The sequence below is a fragment of the Siphateles boraxobius genome, unplaced genomic scaffold (assembly GCF_051911475.1).
Source record: "Siphateles boraxobius isolate OS27281-9 unplaced genomic scaffold, OSU_SipBor_1 16, whole genome shotgun sequence".
Classification (NCBI taxonomy): Eukaryota; Metazoa; Chordata; class Actinopteri; order Cypriniformes; family Leuciscidae; genus Siphateles; species Siphateles boraxobius.
This window is the reverse complement of record NW_027508766.1, coordinates 8,594,722-8,614,115: the sequence shown is the minus strand read 5'-3', so window position 1 is coordinate 8,614,115 and position 19,394 is coordinate 8,594,722. Positions and strand designations below refer to the sequence as shown.

The 19,394-nt window shown below is 36.7% G+C and overlaps 1 protein-coding gene across 3 annotated transcripts in view; it reads right to left on the bottom strand.

Annotated features, from left to right (window-relative positions):
- Positions 1 to 12,849, bottom strand: part of LOC143739203 (uncharacterized) — a 46,187-nt gene extending 33,338 nt beyond the window's left edge. The window contains exon 1 of one of the 3 annotated variants that reach the window (XM_077231501.1): positions 12,527 to 12,849. In XM_077231501.1, the coding sequence (XP_077087616.1) occupies positions 12,527 to 12,612 (86 nt within the window). In that variant the 5' untranslated portion in view covers positions 12,613 to 12,849. The remainder of the gene's footprint in view (positions 1 to 12,526) is intronic. The other 2 variants (XM_077231500.1, XM_077231503.1) reach the window with 2 other exon arrangements.
- Between the last annotated feature and the right edge of the window lie 6,545 nt (positions 12,850 to 19,394).

The window sequence follows — 19,394 nt, the reverse complement described above, 5'->3', positions numbered from 1 at the left end:
CTAAGTCACAGTTTGAGCAGACTTGTGTAAGGCAGCCAATGCTGACAGAGACATATGCAGGGATTAAAGTTATCCATCACTACGACGGATTTCCATTAATTGCAGAGAGTCTACAACGGATTTCCGTCAATATCAGGGTTCCCCCATGACCTTATGTCTTAAATTCACTTTTCATAAATTTAGGGCCGTAAATATGCTTACATTTCTCAAATAGTGTAATAAATGGTTTAGGTGGACTAGGTGTATTCATCCTGCTGAGGGGGATGTGATCAAAGCCTGGAGCGGAGCAAAAGCACGTTCCTCTCTCCACCGCCTGATCCACTCCGGGTTTTCCATTCCCGCTCAAGGAAAAACTGCTCCGTGTTCTCTCCATTTTAAAAGTTATTCTAATATGTTTATTTTTTTTATATCATGAATGTCTGAATATTATATGTAACGGCTATATTTAATAGGATCAGCATGTTCAGATGTTATGGGAAGGAGGCGGGAACCGGAGAACATTTAAAAGCCTTTGATAATCAAATAAAATAAAAGGAAACGCCAGCAGCCCCTCGCGGACGACTGCTGGCTACCAAAATAAAACACAAATACAAAAACCAAACACAACTAAAACACAGGCCTGTTCCTCTCTCGATCATTCACGTCTTCGCTCTTCCTTTATGCTTCTGCTCCTCCGTGAGAGATGCGAGACCGGTGTGCCTCACAGGTGTTAGGCTACTCGTTAACACTCACACCACCGTCCTCGCGCCATTCTCTCACGTCCCTCAGCCTCGTCCTGTTCGCCACAATCATATATCGGGAGACATATGGAGTAGGCTATATGTCTCCCGATATATGATCCTATCCTACTCATGTCCAGGGCCCACCATTGAGGTCCCCTGAGGTCAGGATAAGTGCATAATAGTGAAGGTTGTGAAATAATTGCCTAATGTTAACTCTACTTTGGTGCTGCAATGCATATTGCCACGATAACCGGCTTCATATTCTGAGCTGCTTTAGGGGCCATTCACACGTTTGCGCACACGTTCATTATTTTAAATGCAAATGCTCGAAAAGCGCGCCCAAATAAAGGGCGACGCTGTCGCAACTCTCGCTTGTATTCCCAGACGAGATGAAAAAGAAAATTAAAGCCGAGCGCGAATTCCAGCGCGACGCTCCACGACACGCTTTCAGTTAACGGTCATAATGCGAGTCTGGCCTTCGAGATCAGTGGCGTCATGCCCATTCAAAGTGATTTGAATCAGATTTTTCCTCCCTGGTAATTTTTTTGTCACAACTTTATTCCTATTATGCTCCATAATTACCGGAGCCTTTAACGACTCAAATGTATTCTTCAGGATGTGTACTAAATCGGTCAGCATCAGCCCGCCCCTTTTTCCTAATATGGTGTCTGTGTATATCAAATCTAGAGCGCTACGCGCGTAGCGCTCTCGGATCTTTGCTGTGTATGTTCAAGCAACTCACTCGTCTCGCACGTTGAGCTGGCAATGTTTTACAGATGGTCTTGAAGTGGTTAGTGGGCAAAGCAACAAATCGGCACTGAATTAGTTATCGAATGATATTAAAAGGTAGTGGGATTATTTGTGGTTAACCTGGAAATTTTAACTTGATCAAAAAGTTATAGATTTGATATTAGCTGCGAATTCAGAGCATTAACTTAAGTTGTGTCAGTGTAACGTTATCGATAGCTAGCCTAGTCTAACCGTAAACTAGTTGGCTAATGTTACTGCCTGCCATACAAAGCCAATAAGCCATAGTAGGTTAAATGTACAAGTTACAAGTTACTAGCTTTGCTGTTAGCTCATAAATTACTCTTTACAAGTTCCTTATTTAAAATATAATAATGAGCAGTGTGATTCAATGATTTTACTAAAGTAATGTTACATATTACATTTGATTTGATTACTTTTTTACATTTCTGTCAAATATTAACCATTTTCAAATAAACGGGGTAGTGTTGACCTTATTCAGCACTGAAATCTGTCAAACTTCTTTCAAAGTCCTTCATCACATATTAATATTAAAATAACTTAATTTCAGAGCACCACAAAGTCAGACCTCAGCACCTTTATGTACCTTTAATGTAAGATCGTTCTTAGGTCACATACCAATTTAAAATCATAACATAAAAACTGCAATGGTACTGTTTTTAAAATAATGTGTAGTAGGCCTGGGCCTAAGTGTACAGTAAGTGTGTGTGTAAACATGCTTTAATGAAGTAGACTTCAGCTTTTGAATTTGAGCTTACAGTTCTTTCATCAACCTGTCTTTTACATAAACTTAAAAAATAGATACTTTAACTTAGTCCTCAGATAGAGGAGGGTTGCTGCTAGCTCCGTTAAGGTATTTCTGTCCCTCCCAAACTGCATTGAAATAGTATGTTTAGCAGCCAGAAATTAAACATTTTCAGGGGGAGAAACCCCCTGACCCCTCCTAACATGATCCATATCATCCGTCAGAAAACAATTGCAACGTCTCAGATTGTGCCCCCCCAGAATTTTGGCTTGCATGACGCTGACGCCCCTGTTCGAGATGTAGGCTAAGTATAGCAAAACAAAACAAAACAACTGTTTACGATAGAAGTTTTAAACGAGTAACAGAAACAATCAGTTTACAAAGAATGTATCAATCAAAGCTCAGCTTTGGGAAGATAAGATATACAGGTAAGGATTAGGAGACTGGGAGAAGGAGAGAATGTGATGGAAATGAGAGAGGAAGAGCAGGTGTTGCATACTGTACCCATGAGATTAACATTATTACAATGTATTCCTATTTAACGCATATACATGCTCTTTGCTAATTGCAGTGGAAAACATAAGCTCAAATTAACAACAAAAGCACCTATAATATTCCCCTAGCAAGATCCCTTTAGCAAGGACCTCGGTATTTATAAAACACTTTTCATATAATCAACATGAAATTAAAAAAATAGCATTATATTATTTATAATGGCTAGGTTAAAAACAGATATTATATTAGGCTATATAAAAAGTTTGATATTAGCTCACTTTGCAGCAAAAGCTCTGTTGGCTTTTATTATTTGAGAAATAAAAACTTATGTTAAAGTTATGCAAATGGTTAATTATTTGTATGACTACATCACAAAGAGTCAAGTCTTGTATAAGCATTAGATTGAAAACATTGAAATTTCATAAAAGAATAGAATGTAAATAATAGAAACAGTTCAAAATGGCCTTTTTTTAAATGCAAATGTTCTTTGAGTATTTAATCTGTGAAGGCTGTGGAATGGGGTTTCGGCGAGGAAAATTTGTCAGTCAAAATATTATTATTTTTTTGCTTTAATCCCTCCATATGAAGTGTCTGAACATTGCTGTCTACCATGAGAGTGAAGAACACAAAGGAATATGCCATATGCTTCAATTTCAAGGCATCCTTGTAAATAAACATCCCTTCAGGCTATTTCCAAAGACGCTCATTCAGCATCTCTGCATTACAGGAGTGTAATGTAAACAATAATTGGTACATTCAAGCTGGTAGTTTAAGGATTAGGAAACATTTACAAAACATTTCACACTACTGCAACACTGATAATTGACATGAGGAACATCAGCCAAAGTCAAAGTCGTGGCCTAGGCCTAATTGTTAGAGAATCAGACAGGTAACCAGAAAGTTGCGGGTTCGATTCTCAATCGGCAGGAAAATACTGAGGTCCCCTTGAGCAAGTCACCTAACCCCAATTGCTACCTGGGAGCTACAGCAAAAATGGCTGTCCACTGCTCCGGGTGTGTGTGTCCACAGTTTACAGTGTGTGTGGGTGTTCACTACTCATTACTCCAAATGTGTGTGCACTAACTTGAATGGGTTAAATGCAGAGGATAAATTTTGAGTATGGGTAACCATATTTGGCCTTATCATGTCACTTTCATTTCATTTTTCATTTCAACAACCTGGAGCTTCCAAGATCAACTTACATCCTCAGCATACTTGGGAAAACCCCATGGGTCTTTTAAAGCAATGTTTAAAGTAAATCAATGAAGCACTTACTTGGGACAAAGTTGACTCTAAAATATATCTTAAATTTACTTCTCAATAGCGCAATTACTAATTTGCCACCATAAAACATTTATGGGGGTTGGGTTACCACAGGAAACTAAATAACCCCACTAAGACGATGCTATAAAATTACTTAAACATAAGGAAGATCAATGTGACTTGTTTATCAAAGGACGGTTGAGATGACACGCTTTTTTTTCACCTGAAAATATCTTTATCTGTCTGTGAATGCCTATTGTCATTTTTTTAATGATAAACTATTTGGACACCCTTGTGATAAAATGAATTTTGGTCAAACATGAACAGTCAAATGCTGTTGGTATACATTAAACCATAGTTGCCAGTGGATTAAACTATACAAGCAACATAACATCTGATTGCAATTATGTCAGATTGGCCTAGTTGCATGAAACACAAAAATATATTAATATGAAATTAAAACAAATGGTGATGCAGGTCAAGTCACATCGAAGTATGCAGATGATATTAGATCCTTTTAAAACTACACAGGAAACTACTCTTTTAATAACTAAGCTGTCAAACATACTTGTTTAGTAATTTATCAATTCCTTTTGTACATAAGGCATTACTGCAAAGTAACGTCTCTCCACCCCTCCAACAGCAATGCTTATTCTCAAAATTTTATCTTTGTCTTTCACAGTACTTTTAACATGTAAAGTGCACAGAGAACAGGAACGTACTGGGAAAGTACAGTAACTTTACAAATAAATACAAAGAAATAGCAAGTAACACCATGAATAAAACATGACATTTTGAAGTAGAAAGACTGAAATAGTATTTTTGGTTGTTCTTCTTTTTTGTTCTTCCTGCAGAAAACTAATTTGATGTGACTTTCAAAAATGTGTTCGACAGGGGAAATCCCAATTGTTTTGTGCATAGTTGTCACTTATTCGTATACTACTTTATCAAAACTACCAGCAGAGGTCAATTAAGGTTACCATGCTACATTATTAGTACTGAATAATGTTCTTGTTGTGATAACTCATCACGCTCAGCAGATGTTTAATTGGTGGTAACATAAGAACACTGCACCATGAGGCTCCTAAATCATGCATAAACCTGTGCTCCAACAGCATGGAGACAGGAGCACCTGAACTCTCTTCCTTCTTTATTTGCAGGTGAGTTCCTTAAAAACATCACGGATTAACTTTATCACCATCGAAAGACGTGTGCATCGTTCAAATCATGCAATGTATTTTAACAACATTTTGACATTGCATTTTTTTCTCTCTGAAAATGTTCAGTCACTTTCAAAGGACTGAATCCCTCTTTGTCTGAAGGGGGGGGGGGGGGTGAAACCACCTTCAAGATTCAAATGTCACAACTGTGGCTTTTCATCATAACCTCCTACAACTTTCATTAGAAAGAATTCTGCCACGCCTTCAGAGTTTCCAATCAAATTCAGTCCAGTCACATCCCTCAGGAGTTGTCTCTGCCTGCATAAGGCTTAGGATGACAAATTCACACTGAGCGCAATAAATCCCTGTCAATATAAGAACAATATGTTATGGCTTACAACCAAAAAAAATTTGTTATGAAATATATGCTTCTTAAAAAGCAGATAATCGCATTTTCGTTTATCTTATATCATTTCTTGTACTGCAGGGAACTCTACAAATTATGAGAACAACAATAAAAAACATGTTTCACAGAATCAGTTGTTCATGCATTAGTTTTCGATATATTGACCGAACATGACTCATGTAAGATCTTGGGAATCTCTACAAACCCATCCACAGCAAATACTACAGCTGCTACATGTTACAGAAAGAAAGGACCGTTTGAAAACAGTTACTTCTGAAGAACTACTGAGTGGCATGTGAAAAGACTGTCAGGTATAACTCTGATCATAAGACCGATAAGACGAAAAAATGAAAAATCAGTCATCGTTAGTACCTCTATCCTAGGAGATTTTTCTGAGAATTGCAATTTTCCAAGTGGAACCTTCCACCAGACCAGTTAGTTTGGCTGCATTTTTTCACTAGAAAAGAGTCAGTAGATTCAGATTTTTCCCATAAGTAGCTTTATGCAATATATTGTCCTCATTTCCTTCTGCAGAACACAAAAGAAGATATTATTTTGACTCACACAATTAAATTCAATGGGGTCCAAAAGAACACTGGACCCCAATGTCTTTCCTGTTATGAAAGTACTCTTATTGAAACAGGAAGTCAGGATATGACCACTTAGCATCCAGGGTCAGCCAGTGGAACAAGTGCAGGTATTCAGGTACCTGGGCACAGAAATAGACACTTCCCTGTCCTTCTCACAACACACATATACAACATACAAAAAAGCACAACAACATCTCCAACTGCTCAGAAAACTCAGAACTTTTCAGATCAGCAAGGAGGACGTTTTAAACTTGGTATACCGCTCCCTCATTGAATCAGTTCTTACTTTCAATTTCTCTTCCTGGTACAATCAACTCACCATTAAACACAAAATAAGACTTTCACGTATAGTGAATCATGCCGCCAAAATAACTGCCTCCCCCTCATCCCTCCCTATCTGATCTGTACAGCCGTTCAGTGATCAGGAACGCCAACCTGATCACAGAGGACCCCTCTCACCCCCTTCATCACTCTTTCCAGACACTACTATCAGGCAGGCGTTTTAAGGTACCGCTGGCCCGCAAAAACATTTACAAGAAATCGTTCATCCCCTCTGCAGTAGCCATACTGAACACCACAAAATGAACACTGCAGTATAGTCAGTTATTTTATATGTCTGTGTGAATGCCTCTTTGTGACTGAAGCCTTGTCAAAGAAAATGTTCTGTAATTCTTGTGTAACAGACAATAAATTATTATCTTATCTTATCTTATACTCTACAGTTCAAAAGTCTGGAATCAGTAAGATTATAAATGTTTTTTAAAAAAAAAAGTATTTTATGCTCACCAATTTTACTTGATTAAACTTTTTTAACATTTACTTAATTTTAAAATACAGTAAAAACAGTACAATTGTAAAAAAATATTATTACAACTTCAAATAACTGTTTTTAATACATGTCAAAATGTAATTCATTCCTGTGATGGTAAAGCTGAATTTTCAGCATCAGCTTCAGAAATCATTCTAATATTCTGATTTGGTGCTCAAGAAACATTTATTATTATCAATGTTGACGGATGTGTTGTTTACTATTTTTGTATAAGTTGTGATACATTTTCAGAATTCTTTGATGAATAGAAAGTTCAAAAGAACAGCATATATTTGTAATAAAAATATTAAGTAGAATTACAGTTGTCTTTACTGTCACTTTTGATCATTGTACTTAGAAAGTATATGAACTAACAATCCCTAAACCCCAAAACTCTAATTTTGATTAAATTGGAAATTACATTTTTGATTTCAATTGGCAAAGTTTTGTAAATAAGCAAAACCCTTTATAAAGAGAAAACTGTCGATGACAGAAGCTGTTCCTTATTCTAGTGAGCTCAAAGTGCATCTGAACAGCTCAATAAGCCAATTATGCCAATTGTTCAGAGCACAAAAGTACAGAGATAAGAGATAACTGTGGTAGAGAAGTGTACATTTCATATTTAGCTAAAAAAATTACAGGACTTGTTTCTCTGCTAATGTTTAGCATTTTCTTATTTGCCTTTATTTTCTTACTTGAGTTACTTAACACGTCAAAGTGACATGCGTGAAATACAAAGTCGACAAACCCTCTCCATTACTGTTGGGGCTGTCAGCAGACAGAACCAGGCAGTACATGAATGGGCCTGATAGGCTTGTAAAGCCTGAAGCGTCAGTGACTGTTTCTGAGCATGTTTCCACGGTGATTAAGCATGTGGAAAAACAGAACGGGTGCTGCCTGGATCATTTAGGGAGCCACTGCCGGGGCATTTGCAGGAATTAGCCTGAGCCTGCTGAAATATAGGAGAGACAATGACACTGCTGATATAACAAACGTTGCCAAGATCTGACACAGAGGAAAGACAGTGCAGGACTTTTGAACTGCCACATCAGCATCAAGTTTGAACAAATGTATATCCAAAGAAGCTGTTACATGTAGATTATACTGAAATACCTGTAATTACTGTCACCTTTGCAATGTGTTAGTGCATTAGATTAGAAGCCAAAACATTATAACATCATAGTCGAGTGAGCGGCAAATGGGAACAGGCTATTAACTTCTTCTCTAAACGAATAAGCACATATGTATTCAGTTTCAAAAAAAGTGTCTCTAATCATGTGGGTGTCCACTTAAGTGCAAACCACCCTGCAAACTACTACTCTCCGCACAGGCCTGAAGCTGAGGCAGAATATAACTTCATGACTTCATGGGTAGAAAGTCACAAATAAAAGGGGCTGGTTTGGTTCTTACATCATTCAACCCAAAATGCAGACACGCACATGCATGCACATAATGAGGAACCAGAAAAAAACTTTGAATCATTTTATAGGCCAATAAATGGCTCAATTTTCTAGAATACCACAGCTAGCTGATTTTTTTTTTTTTAGGGGTCCAAAAACTAACTGCTGGGAACCCTCATGTTTTCATTAGGATTAATATTATAAATGTTCTGCCTTAAAACTAAATATACAGAATAACCCGTAAATAGTAGAAACATAACATTTAGAACACAACAGGAAGAGCTACAGAGCTAAAAAGAGAAAAATATACCCCCATTTATTTCTGCCAAGGAAATGTTTCCACCATATTGGATACCGGAGAGAAAGACGGCTAAGCAATAATAAAAAATAAAACCATCTCGAGATTAAAGACATTATAATGCAAGATTAAACTCGCAGTTTTTCGAGAAAAAAAACATGAAATGCAATATTGAGATTCAACTCATTCAATTTTGAGAATAAAGTCGTTATAAATATAAATTGAGAAGAAAAAAAAACTTGAAATAAAATGTCAAGAATAAACTCATTACACTTTGAGAATAAACTGGTTTCGAGTTTTGAGAATAAACACGCATTTGAGCAGTCAGTGTGATGTTCATTGCATACTGATAGAGGACATGACAGAGTTGGATCACTTAGTCAAGCTATATTTTAGTCTTTCTTTCAATAACAAAGAAACATCTTATAGCTAATTATAACTGAATAATAATTAGCATACAAACTTTAAAGAGTATTTTAAAAAGAAAAGAAAAAACAGTACAATTTGCGAGATGTACAATACATGAACATGAAACAAGCAGTGGACAAATGCAAGGTTATCGCTAGCTTCTGCTACGCTGTGGTTTCCCGCATTATTAATCTTGTTGATCCTCAAGGTGTGGAATATCGAGACACTTGAGAAGCAGTGGCGGAACAGACTTTTAAATGGGGTGGCCAAGGCTACTTTAGGGGGTCCATAGACTGTGAAAGAATATCACGTGTAATACTTCTTTGTTTTTGTTGTTTTGACCCATGTAACATTGTATTCTAATAAATTAGCAACCAAAATTGTAGATAACAGTGAAATACCACAGCAAAAACTAAAAGCCTAACTAGTATAAATTCAAAACATTATTAAATACAAGTGAACAGTCGGTAATAAAATGAGAACAGTGCTAAGAATTAAGTGCTTGAAGTTTTTCAGGTGAGTGTGAGTGGCGCTCTGAGAGACGGTAGGATTTTGAACAGCTCTGCGCTTGTGCGACGTTCACAGTGATGATGGACACAATTGTGCAGTTTGCATTTGCATTTTTTTGAAATTTTAGTTTTTCTTTCTCAAAGTATAATGAGTTTATTCTCGACATTTTATTTCAATTATTTTCTCGAAATACTAGTTTATTCTCAAAATTGTATTTCCAACTTTTTTTTCTTGAAATCTTGAGTTTAATCTTGCATTATAATGACTTTAATCTTGAGATGGTTTTATTTTCTAATATTGCTTGGCCCTAATCCTCTTCCATAGATTTTTTAACAACAACAAAAAAGTACTTTTGCAAACTAGGTTTTTTTGACAGTCAGTACTTGTAATTTGGCTGTAACAAATTTTGCATATGTGTATTCTTGAGTGTCAATATAATCATCAAAATATGTTCAACTTTGAATTCTAGGCTACATAATGAAAAATGTAGGGCAAGGCCCATTATACTAAAACAGCCATAATAGAGTGCTGCAGGGATGACGTATTCTTCGTAGGCCGAAATCCAGAAATTAGTTAGCATTTTAGCACTTCCAAGACCATTGTCTTGAAGTCAATAGGATTTTTGAATGGGTTTTTGGTTAAATGCCTGAAATAAGGTTTGTGGCGAACACATGCTCAAGATATTTTTACTTTTACTTATCAGGTAAACTCATCTTCTCACTAGTCCACTTTCACAACCTAACAGTGTTTAAAATCACACCCTTGCAAACAATTATAACTTTCAGGGAAAATGTTTTAAATATAGACTGAAAACGTTGTCAGATCCTTAGTGATGGTGAAATTTAAAGGTACAATATGTAAGAATTTTGCAGTAAAATATCCAAAAACCACTAGGCCAATGATATATATTTTGTTTAGTTGATTACTAAAAATATCCCAAATATTTCCTACTATTTGTAAATCGTGAGAAAATTGCGATTTTAACAAAGGAAATGGGACGTGTAAGCAGGGGTGAGAAGTCGCCAGTCAAGGACGTCATATCCGTGTTACCCTCGGTTTCCGCCAGGTTTGACCTCGCACTGCCATAGTAACCATGGCGACAGACGTGGACAACTGGATTATGCCCGTTATGCCTAGCAGGACGCTCACGCTGTTGTTGTTTTGTTCAAACATTATGGACCATGGCAAGCAGAATTCGAGACAAAAAAAGGACTAAAACGAAGATCAGCATCTTTCGAGATGCTGAGAGCTCCACGTCCGCGACTAACTTCGACTTGACAGAGACGCGAGTGTTGCATGTACTTTATTAGACAGGTGAGCAAATGTACATAAAATAATCAATGTTATTTAGTTCAACATGATGAAATGTTAGAATATGATCTGTATTTTATTCTAATGTTGATCTAGCTTAGTTAGTCTCATACAGCCAACAAACAACCTAACTAGCAACATTCAACACACTCAAATGCAGTTTACGTCTAGCAATCGCGCCCTGCTTCATACCACAGTAATGTTAAAAACATCAATGTATTCACTCATCTATAAAAGATCCATCAGCTTGACGACAAGATCCATAATTCAGCTTAATGTGGAATATACGTCATCAATATACGCCTTTGTTATTGCAAGAGGTTAGCGAACCCTGGTGGCGAAAAATCCTGCATATTGTACCTTTAAGTAATGCGACTGTATTGTAGTTCATTTACATATAACTTTTTTTAACTCTACCGAAGTAAAAATCAGTCTGGTTTTTATTTAGGCTTCAAAAATTCATAAAAGTTGTGTTCATTTGTGAAGATTATCATGATGAAAAAAACTTGTAAAAATCATAAACTTCCGTTAGTCACAGAGCTTATTTTCTGCAATAAATCAAAATCCATTGGAAAAATCCTATTGGGTTTGAGTCGAGGGTAATGCTAACATCTGGGTTGGCCTACAAAAATACATCATTACTGCAGGACTATTCCTGAACCAAATAAGTATCTTCAGTGAACTTTAGTAAACGTATGTAGAAACGTGGTTGTGCTGGTTCTATAAAAATGACAAACTATGACTCTGATATGTTTATGTGAACTTGACATTGTATATGCTTTAACCAACATCCAATTAGCATTTTAATATTTCAAAAGCATGCAAACTTTCATCTCGTTTGGACAGAGGGTGGCGCTATAACAGTGAAAAACATAAAAATGCGTTCAGCTTCATTACATGACTGATGTAAATTGTGCATTCATTGGTCTTAACATGTAGGTCAAATACAAATGTAAAGATTTTGTAAGGTCATAGTTTAAACTTTAAAGGGTTATTTTTTTCTACCTTAATAAGTTGTGCTTGCAAATATAGCCTATAGCGTACAGAAGCATATCGCAACTGAGCTGATTTGCATACAGGTAAACACTAAGGGAGAAATGGCAATGAGAAGAATTATAGCACATCCAGAGGAACAAAACCAGCGTGTTTGCGCATAACTTTACTATAAAAAATTTGTGAAAAAAACAACAAAAAAACACCTTCAGTTACCTAAACTTTCAGCAATTGGATAGGCTTGAGGGAAGTGGCCTAGTAGATTTTGCTTGTCACAAAAAGTAGGCTACTATGTAAACAAGTAGCTACTTCCATTCTTTTTTCTTTTTCAGTGCTGAACATGTTTCAACTTTCTTTGCACAGTGCAAAACTTAGGCTAAGTGCATTCAAACGTTCACATTATTCTAAACGTAGGCTAAACGAATTCTGAAAACATTAAAAAGCAACTGCGCAATATTAATTCCAAAGCATCAGTGTACGTCTTCGGTTGTGTCTCAAAACCAAACGAGCTGCCTAGCTAGACAACATTCAGATTTGTTGCTTATGATATATAAAAATGCCTCAGGCGTTTTTGACGCCCAAAAATGCAGTCTAGACATGCGGCTCGCTTAGATTTGAGCCACAACTAGTAAAATGTTTATTGTATTACCAGTTGGTGGATGCCCGCGGGTTGAGGATGTCTTCTTTAGCGGTCAGCAGAGACAGGCTGTACGTGTCCAAGTTAATCGCTCTCATCCTAATGCTGGAGTGTTTCTATGTAGGCTACTCCACAAGACCAGTGCACTTCAACTCTCGCTCTGTTTCCCTAGTAAACAAGCGCAGTTCCCTTATCCAAATTTGCATTCAGTGACGTGAGTTTTGCAGGCGATGTGTAACTGAAGAGCTGTTTGAGGTGCAGGCGAACACTGCTGATGTGCTTCTGCATCAGTCCTGCTGGAAAACTTCATGAAGAGGAATCTCTCCAAAAGCTCCACCTCCTGCTCCGAGAGGGAAAAAACACCAGTGCTGTTGCACAATTTCACTTTATCTTGGTTGTTGGTAAAATGAATTAGGTCTAGGCCTACACACCGTGGTATGCACGGTCACATTAAATTAAGTTGGAGATAACATAATTTAACCCAGTTGTAATGTTCTTGACTATTTAAACACGACGACGCATATCAAAATGGGTTTATGGACATTCTTGTTGAGTTAGATCATGAGATGTCCAGATGCCTTTGCAAGTTTTATGCTACTACCTTGGATTTTAATTAATCATATTTTTTCAGAGGTTTTTGAACTTTTTGAGGCCAGTGACTTCAAATATGATGATCATTTTCCTTTTTCATATATAAAGACATGTTAGTAAGTAATGTTATTGACATTTTCTTTGCATGATGTTAAAAGACATGTTGTTTGCTAAATTAAATAATTGGTATCTATATCCAACACTGAACCTAAATCAAAACAATTAAATATTAGCCTATCTGAAATTGATTCTTTTTCTATAATGTTTCTTGAGATCATTTTTAAAACACATTCACTGTATTTGACATTATTACTGTTACATTCTGCTTTATTATTTTATTGAAGACCGCAAAGTGCAGTCTGACTGCAAAGTGAAGCGTAAGTGTACACTGACAATAGCCTACATTGCCAACTTAATTAATATCAATATAACAAATTAACAGTTTGAAAACCTCTGTTAGTTTACTTGACTTGTGTTTTTGTTCCTCAGGATTCCGCAAAGACATCATAAGCATGCACAAAAAGAAAATCTGAGTGCAAAATCATTCAAAAGTTTTAGATCTTTCCTCCTATTCTGTGCCTAATGTTTTAAGCCTGTCCATGAATGAGTTTAAGTTTGGTTGGAAGTCCGCTGGTCCTGCATTGGCACGCTATTGAGCTGCCAGTCTCTTTTTGTAGAGGCTTCCTGTGAGGAGTCTTTGGGGCGCTTGGCAGCCAGCTGAGAAGCCGTTTACAGCGCATTGATCTCTGGAGGGACCCTTGCCCCAGCAGGGCTGATTTCATGGGAACTGAACTTGATAGTCTCCATTTAAATTGGCTTTGTTGCTGCAATGCCCAGTTTAATACTACTGCTCTCTCTTTCTCTTAAATTATAGATCTCTTAGATGCTTTAGACTAGGTTAAAAGAGAGACACTGACCCACATGAGAAGAAAAGTTTAGCCTTCATACTGAGGTCCTCCTTGCTGATGTCAGTTTAATATTACTCTTTAGGAATACCATTCTCATTCTCTCTTACACACCCACACACACAGAGCCGTGAACGGGAACTGAACCCACATTTTCCTCCGTCTGACTCTTTAAACATTACATCATCTATCTTTATGGTCTAATTAGTTGCATGTTGTAGAGTTATGCTTGTGAAGGCCCTCCACGGCCCGTCTAAAATGCTGTTTAACCCTTTCAAATGTATGTTTAAAATATAAAATATTCAAGTTGAGGCACATGGTCTAAAAGGAACGGGTGCTAAAATGTCAGAATTCCTTCATGATCTCAGTAGCTGCCTCATGTTGCCTTCCCTATAGACAGATTTTAATCATAATGCTTCTGTGCTTGACATGACAGCATGTTTGGTATTTCATTTGAGTGTCATGAAAGATTATTTAAAGTGCTGTAATGTTTGAGAGGAATACACTTAGCACTGGAATAATTTTAGAGCGGACACAAGGAGGATGAAGCTCTCCTTTGGTTCCTCTGTGTTCTGACTGAGCCTGAAGAAGTCCCTATCATCCACATGTCGACAAATGTGTTTTCTATACCTTGGCCTAGGATAGTTTTTTCAAACTGAAAGTGAGAGCAAGGGCATGTCTGTACAAAATTTAAATGAGAAAACAAAGGTGCAGTTACATTTACTGTTGCTTTGCTAAAGTCTTTTCTATAGGATTCTGCATGTTCAGGAGAAAAAGGTCAAAAACACAAAAAAGATCAAATTTCCCCATGCAAACTTTGCTCATATTCAAGTTAGTCAAGCAAATTCACCTTGCTGGCCAGCAGAAAGCTGCTTGGTTTGAAAGTGGCTTCTGCGGGATGTGTTATTTGCTCGGCAAAACCAGAGATGGCCAACTCTTAGATGTTTAAACCTGAAATAAAAGGGTGTTTTTCTTTCCAATAATATCCCATTCTCAAAAGAATGTCTGGATTCCGACCCGTGAAATTTCACAGAGCAATAGTAAATGTGACTGCACAAGAAGATATTGTCGTTATTATACATAATATTTTCCTTATACAGTCTACGGTAAATAGATTTGTTTTTATGCAAAAAATATGTTAGTCATATGAGCACTCTTGTTCCTGGTCAACAAATCATCATATATCGCGGACATTCGAGACCAGTCCTGTCTGTTACAGCATTGCTGTATTTGTCAGCCTTTACATCTTAAACACATGCAATGCACACACACACACACACAGAGTCATACTTCGATGTGTTTAGACCAGAAAGAGGTCAAAGTTCAACACACCAAAGATATATGCCTTGAGTCCAGGATTATAGTTTGACCTCTGCCCTCTCGTAGTCATTATTCTTTTTCATCATATGTTTTCTGTTAGCCTTGCTTCTCTCCATCCCTTTCAAGCATCCAGCATTTCATCAAACTTTCCTGGACTTTTGATACTGTGTTTTCTTTTCTTGCCTGAATGCTTTATCTTAAGTAAATGCTAGCATTATCAGGACTGACTTCCTGGAAATTCATTACCTTTTGAAATGCCTACATGTCCGAGACAGAGGCCTACAGCATATTTCCATATCATATGGAGCTGTACATTGTCAGATTTCGCAAAAAAAAAAATTGCCCACAATGTCACAGTGCATGTTTAAAGTAACACGGGGGCAAAGATTCACAATTGGGGGAGGAAAACATGTTTGCTTCAAAGGTTTGGATTTCAGTGTTGTAAGCAATATGTGTTTGCTTTCTCATGACATAAGGACGTTAAGAGGTCAAACAACGCTTGCTACTCTTTCCAATATTATCACACTCTTGTGAGGAGGCTTCAGAGAACATCCTCCATTGGTTCAAGCCTGTTTACATAGCCATTATTTTTTTGCTGCGCTCATTACACCAGAATATGAAGATCTCATGCTTTTTTGTCACAGTCTGCACTCCCACATTTGGCATTCTTGTGCGTGTTAATTACATTTTCCATTAATACACATCACACCAATTGAGGCCAAAGCAGGATGTTTTTTCCCTTCTTTTTTTGACAGGAGAAGATAGTTGATATATGTAAATTGCTCACTGCTGGTGAGGCGTCTATGTGGATGAGTAAAGCCAGAAAACATATTTTACACACATATATGACCACAGGCACAAGCTGACAATGTGCGGTCAGGTTGAACATACTGTATTGGATGCAAATACGTGAACAATGCCAAGATGACCTTTTGTAACATTATCTAATAATAACAGCAGTATAACATGTACTTGATTACATAAGACATTACCAACTATGGTAGCAAATCAATGCCTAAAAGAACCGAACGCACAACTCGCACGGCGCACGCTAGGACATGTCTCACACCACGCGCATGATCATTCCCCACGAGCTCACGTGCTCTCACCTGCCGTTTTTGCTCGCTCTAACAGTTTTTATTTTTGGCAGTCGAGGGGCTGGACTTACTGTTTTAATAACCTCAAATGTCATTGGTTACTTCCCCGTTTCCGGAAGTCAGTTGTGATTGGATGCCAATCCAATGACCCGTAATTCACCTGACTTGAGACATGAGACATTACTTAATATGTTTTTTTATTTTATTTATGTATTGTGGTTTATTAATGTGTAATTTGATTTAATGCATTGTTAATATAAAATTTAGCGCGCGCCAGCATCAGTTGTGCACTCGTTTCTTTTAGGCATTGATTTTTCGCCAAAACCAACACACACTGTAAAAAAAAAATGTTGTTTGAACTTAAAAAAGTAAGCACTGCTTTAAAACTTTACGTTTAGTCAACTTGAAATGTGAAGTTGTACTATGTGACAACTTGGATATTTGAGTTGACTAAACCTAAAATTTGAAGGCAGCATGAACACTTACTTTTTTAAGTTGAAACGACATATTGTTTTTTACAGTGCAGAAGGCGACAGATGCATAAATAGTAAAAAAAAATCCTTGTAGAATCCCTACAAAGGCACATGGTTCATATTTTGACAAGATTAATGGTTAAGAGACTGTGACCTTTGCAAGACTTTTTCATGCAACACAATGTAACATCTGTGAAACAGAAAAAGTTTTAAGTGTCCCTGCAGATCAATGGGCTACAGTATATACATACAATACATATATTATTTAACTTTATTAAATGTGTAGTCCAGTGACTTCCCATGAAACAGTTCATTTATCTGTAACAGATAGCTGAATAATTGCATGCAAAAAAATATGCAAAAAACTAAAAGATATTAGAAGTATTTTGCTTTCAGAACCATTGCCATTCACCCTGTAATAAGACACAAGGACATCAGTAATATAGAGGAATTTGTTATAAGATGAAGTAGTGAGTGAGTTTAGTCATGCAGGTCAGAATTGTCTGTGACTTTGCTTTGTTGATTTCATGTTTGGGATTAACACATTAATTAAATTATAATTTTGAGAAATTTCATTCTGGACAATAAAATCTTAAGAACAATGAGATGTAATCTATGATTGCATTACCTCTGAGACATTGCATTAAACAAAACAAGACTTTAAAGGAAAGTTTAATGGAGAAAATTGAGCATACTATGGTACGACCCATAAGACATTGTTTGTGAGATGTTAGCCGCAAAAGATGAAAACGCATTTCAATGCCACTGGCCTTTTCAGACATTTACTCATGTTTTAGAAGTTTTATGGGAATTTTACTTCTTGATGGCATGAAGGGAAAAATGTTCAGCCCCCTGCTTAAAGTGGGATAGGACTATGATGTAATGGAAGAGGAATGCAATGGCAAGGTCATGTATTTAGCTTATTATAACAATAATGGTTTTTTTTCTATTGTATAAAAGCCTAGATCTTTAAAAAGGGGATAGACAAAACCATAGTTAGTTCAGAAAGAACAGGCCTTTCTAGATATCCACCATGGCACTGAGTTTTTGGAGAATGTTACCACACTCTCGTACAGTGTTTCTGGCCGTCATGAATCAAACCGTGGCACCACCGAACACATTAGTCACAGATCTGATGACACAAGCACCAGGGCTGTAATCAGTGTTTCAAAAACACACACCAAGGAGACTTTCTGGTCTATAAGCCACCCGTCTACACAGGCACCCTCTCTTTTGGGGCATATGTGTTGGCTTTGCCCTTGTTACTGGAAATGTTGCAGTGTGTGACTTATTTCCTGTGATGTGTATTCCTTCAAACAATTTAGCACCATAACCGCCAAAGTCCCAGAAATCATGGTAACACTTTACCATAAGGTCTCATTTGTTAACATTAGATAATGCTTTAACTAACTAACAATGAGAAATATATTATTACAGCATTAATTAACTTTTGTTAATGTTAGTTAATCAAAATATTCATCTCCATGTTAGTTCACAGTGCATTTTCAAATACATCTTTAGCCTCCGTTTTAGACAAGGTTTGAGCTAGTCCCAGACTAAAATGCACATTTGAGCTGTTTTAACTGAAAGAAACTTGCACTGAAATATCTTAAAATATATCAGTGCCATTGTTCTGTCTCAAGATGCACACCAGTAAGGTTGATCTGTAGTAACGTGGACTATTTTAATGATGTCTTTACTAACTTTCTGGACCTTGAAAGTTAAGAAACTTCTCGGATTACATCAAAAAAATCTTAATTTGTATTACGAAGATGTACAAAGGGTTGGAACGACATAAGGCTGAGTAATTAATGACAGAAATGTCATTTTTTGGTTAAACTAACCCTTTAATCTAAGCCCTGTCTGTGGAACCAAGCTTTTTTGTATCTTGAAAATATAAGTAAATGTTCAGATTGACATTAACTAAGATGATTAAATCCTGTAGAATAATTGTTAAATGTTAGTTTGTGTTAAGAGATTTTGATCTGATTCGGTCTAGGCATTTGATGGACTTGGGGAAGGAAGGCAGTAACTTTTCGATGTGTCAGCTACATTCTGAAGTAGTCAACTCAACAGCCAGATGATTAACAGTACATTACTGTAACAAACCCGAGCAACTGGAAAAAGAAAAAGATTATGAAAGTGCGAATTACAATATAATTTATATATTTAAAGGCTATATTTTATGCTAAAATATATTTAATTTAGCGTTTAACAAGAGAAAGTGCTTAAAACAGTCGTATGAACCCGTGTATGTCTCCCTCTGCAGGACATTTAACAGTAGTGACTTTCCACATAAGAAGCTTTATATAAATCTCACATAAAATTGCGTATATGTTTCCCATTTATATGCAAGCCAGAGAACAGTAAATGTAAATATGACAAAATATTTTTTTTAAAAGATGCTAAAATGGTAATGTAACAAATTAATAATGGCCAATAAGTGACCTAGTCCAGTCAATGTTCTAAAAGATAAAACACACACAGAAATGAG